The sequence below is a fragment of the Ovis aries genome, chromosome 14 (assembly GCF_016772045.2).
Source record: "Ovis aries strain OAR_USU_Benz2616 breed Rambouillet chromosome 14, ARS-UI_Ramb_v3.0, whole genome shotgun sequence".
NCBI lineage: Eukaryota > Metazoa > Chordata > Mammalia > Artiodactyla > Bovidae > Ovis > Ovis aries.
The window spans coordinates 66279233-66282958 of record NC_056067.1 but is presented as its reverse complement, the minus strand read 5'-3'; the positions used below and the strand labels follow the sequence as shown (position 1 = coordinate 66282958).

At 50.1% G+C, this 3726-nt stretch overlaps 1 protein-coding gene across 1 annotated transcript; it reads right to left on the bottom strand.

Annotated features, from left to right (window-relative positions):
• Nucleotides 1-388: 388 nt before the first annotated feature.
• Nucleotides 389-922, bottom strand: ZSCAN22 (zinc finger and SCAN domain containing 22). Its single transcript, XM_060399218.1, is given in 1 exon segment — nucleotides 389-922. A coding segment is annotated over 1 exon segment (534 nt).
• Between the last annotated feature and the right edge of the window lie 2804 nt (nucleotides 923-3726).

The window sequence follows — 3726 nt, the reverse complement described above, 5'->3', positions numbered from 1 at the left end:
CCTGGACTGTCTCAGGACTGGGTCTTCCCGGCGTCCCATGACACCTCCGTGGGCCGCAACATCTGAGTGGGTCCCTGAGCGACGGGACCCCTCCTCTGACCTGGGGCAGGTCTGTCTCGACCCTGGAGGTCAGCACGGAGCGCGCCAAGCCAGAGCATCTGGACACACGGCATTTCTGCCCCCTCATCTGGCAGCAGCCTCCTGGTCCTTCTCTGGGGAACTCCCTTGCTTACATCAGTCTGGGGCTTTGGTCAGCCAAACACAAGCACGAGACCCCAGCCAGTTCAGTGAGGCTCACCTTGGGGATGGTTCACTGTTGAACCTATGAGGTTTCCACATGGATAAGATACAAGCATGAGACTGCTGGACCAACTATGTCTTAGGTAGCTTAAGAAGCTACTTGGTCACTGGCAACCAAAACAGAACTGCTTACCGAAACGTCCAAATCTGCACCCTTACATTCCAGCGCAGGCTTCGTCCCCAGTGCCCTGCGAGCCAGTCGCCCCCTCCCCCCCTTACCTCTCTTGTCCAGTGCCCGAGTCAGATCCTCCACCAGCACAGCAGCCCCCTCGCCACTCTTGGGGCACTGCGCGCCCACCCAAGACTGGATCTCGGGGGGCCGCGTGCCCAGGAACTGCTCCAGCACCAGCAGCTCCAGCATCTGCTCCTTGGAGTGTGTCTCGGGCTGCAGCCACTGGCGGCAGAGCTCCCGGAGCCCAGCCAGTGGCTCTCGAGGGCTGGACGCCTCCTCAAAGCAGAAGTGCTGGAAGCGCAGGCGTGCAGCCTCAGGGTGGACGGTGTGGCCAAAGCTAGATTCCTGGACCTGGGAGAGACTGGCCTACTCCTCCTCCTCCATCTTCACCAGGAGAAAGCCATCCTGTTCCCAGGGCACTGGGCTCAGGCAGCTCTTGGGCATGGCCATCGGGCAGCAGACCTTCAGTGAGACACAGGATGGCTAGAGCCTTGGAACTGGGTCTGCAGGAAGATCAAAACTTGGTCATCCCATGACCTTGGGTCCTGCTGCAACACAGATGATCAAAATACTCAGGACAATGCCCACTGGGTGCTAAGAACTTTTCTAAATGCTTGCAGAGAGTAATATGTTCAAAACTCACAACAAACTCAGGAGGTGGAAGCTTTCTTTCCATATTATAGGTATGAAAACAGACAGAAGAGAAAAGATTTACCGTTTCCCAGACAGTGAAAGGGAAGGCAGTTGCTGAGCTGCAGACTCCTGCAGCCTGACCCCTCAGACCGTCTGCTTAAGGCATACGCTCCTTTCACATGTGGAGGGTCTGTCTCCTACCTCACACACACTCCAGTCCCCAGGGAGCCACCGGAGCATTCCTTTGCTTTATTTGCTAATTATTTTGTAGCTTCTGAGATTAATACTTAGGTAACTAACATTCAGCCTTTCTTTGCTAATATATGTATTTCAGGCTATAAATTTCCCTATAAGCATAGCTTTAGCTGTTTACCCATAAGTTTGGTTTTGCATCTTCATTATCATTTAGTTAAAAATACTTTCAATTTTTTCTTCTGGTTTCTTCCTGAACTGTGGGCTGCTTAGAACTCTGCTGCTTCATTTCCAAACAATCCAGAGTTTTCTTTTTTTATTTCTTTAATTTTTATTTTTACTTTATTTTGGTTTACAATACTGTATTGGTTTTGCCACACATTGACATGAATCAGCCACGGGTGTACATGCGTTCCCAATCCTGAACCCCCTCCCACCTCCCACTCCATATCAGAGTTTTCTAATTGTCTTTTTATTACCGATTTCCAGATTAACTCTAGTGTGCTCAGAAAATGTGTTTTGGTCAATTTTAATCCTTTGATATGTGCTGAGACTTGGTTTGTGATCTGGTGCATGGTTAATTGTGGTCAATGCTCCACATACACTTAAAAATAATGAAAAGCCATGTTAGGTAAGTGACAACAGAGAAAACTGGACTTCATCAAAATTAAAAACCTTTGTTATTTGAAGCACATCAAGAAGGTGGAAAGGGGAATTCCCTGGCAGTCCAGGACTCAGTGCCTTCACTGCCCAGGCAGGGGTTCAATCTCTGGTCGGGGAACTAAGATCCTACAAGCCATGCAGCAAGGCAAAAAAGAGTAAGAAAAGGCAACCCCAGAACGGGAGAAAATACCTGCACATCATATGTCTGATTAGGGACCTGTACCTAGAACAACTCCACAATAAAAAGACAAATGGTCCAAACTTAAAGAATGAGCAAGCGATTTGACCAGACATTTCTCCAAAGACATGCAAGTGGCTAAAAAGCACATGCTGCTGCTGCTGCTGCGTCGCTTCAGTCGTGTCTGACTCTGTGCGACCCCACAGACGGCAGCCCACCAGGCTGCCCCGTCCCTGGGATTCTCCAGGCAAGAACACTGGAGTGGGGTGCCATTTCCTTCTCCAATGGATGAAAGTGAAAAGTGAAAGTGAAGTTGCCAGTCATGTCTGCCTCTTAGCAAACCCCATGGACTGCAGCCTACCAGGCTCCTCCATCCATGGGAGTTTCCAGGCAAGAGTACTGGAGTGGGGTGCCAGTTCCTTCTCCAAAACAGGACATGAAAAGAAGCTCAAGATTATCAGCTACCAGAAAAGTACAAATCAACACCAAAATGAGATACCATTTTATACCTGCTAGGATGTAATACTCAAAATGACAGATAAAAACTGCTGACACTTAAGATATGACCTTGGGCACAAGGAGAATTGGACATTAATAAAACAAGACTTCAATCCTGACACTTTTCAGTGGCAGCTGGTGATTTCTGGCAAAGCTATGCTTAGCCCCTAACTCCACTGGAAAGCTCACCTGGTTCTCTTGTAACCTTGGCCTTGCCGTTATCCCAATTTCTCAATTCCTCTGTCCCTGTTAATCTCTTGTTCTAAAGGCCCCCTTAGTCCTGCAGGACCCACTTTAGCTGTCGTCTTCTCCAAGAGCCGGCCCAGCACCTGGGAGCAGGCTAAGTAGTCCCGTGTGTGCCCCGGCGCTCTGTGCTCTAACCATGTTTCCCCAGAGAGTTTGGGCTGGAGACAGTGCCCACAGCAAGTGCACAGGTAACAGGCGCTGAGCAAACGGAGGGAACAGGGAAGGTGGGATCTGATACAGGGAGTCATTGCTGGGGTCGGGGGTTGGTGCGCAGAGTGGGCAGGATTAACAATAAATGCAGTGACAATTTCCAACCTCCCTTTTGTATCCCTGGAACCACTTTAGGAAAATCCCTGATGACGGTATGAGATACACGGACACAGATTGTGCTCACTCCACCTCCAACTTTCTGACCTCACATACAGTTGAGAGCCTCTGTCCACAACTGCTTGACCAACTCAGGGGAGCAGCTCTTTCACTTCTTGTAATTACGTTATCAGTACTTCTTAGTACCTGGCCTGACAACAGGCCTGGCACGCGGCAGACACGCAGCAGATGCACAATCTCATGACTCCATAGCCATCTGCTGTACTTAAACCCACAGAAGGTGCTAGGACAGCATCCCAGCTGGGTGACTGCAGGTCGCAGAATTCCAGCTGCAGACAAGGCCAAGTGCAAAGCCTGTCACACGCTTGGTGAACTCCCAAGCAAATCATCCAGGCGTAGTCCCCCTGACAAAATCCCAGTCAAGCCCATAGTTATACCCATACGCCCTACCTCCGGCAGAGTCCCTCAGTCATACCCCAAAATACGCCCGGGGACCCAAGGGCTCCTAGTCACCCAC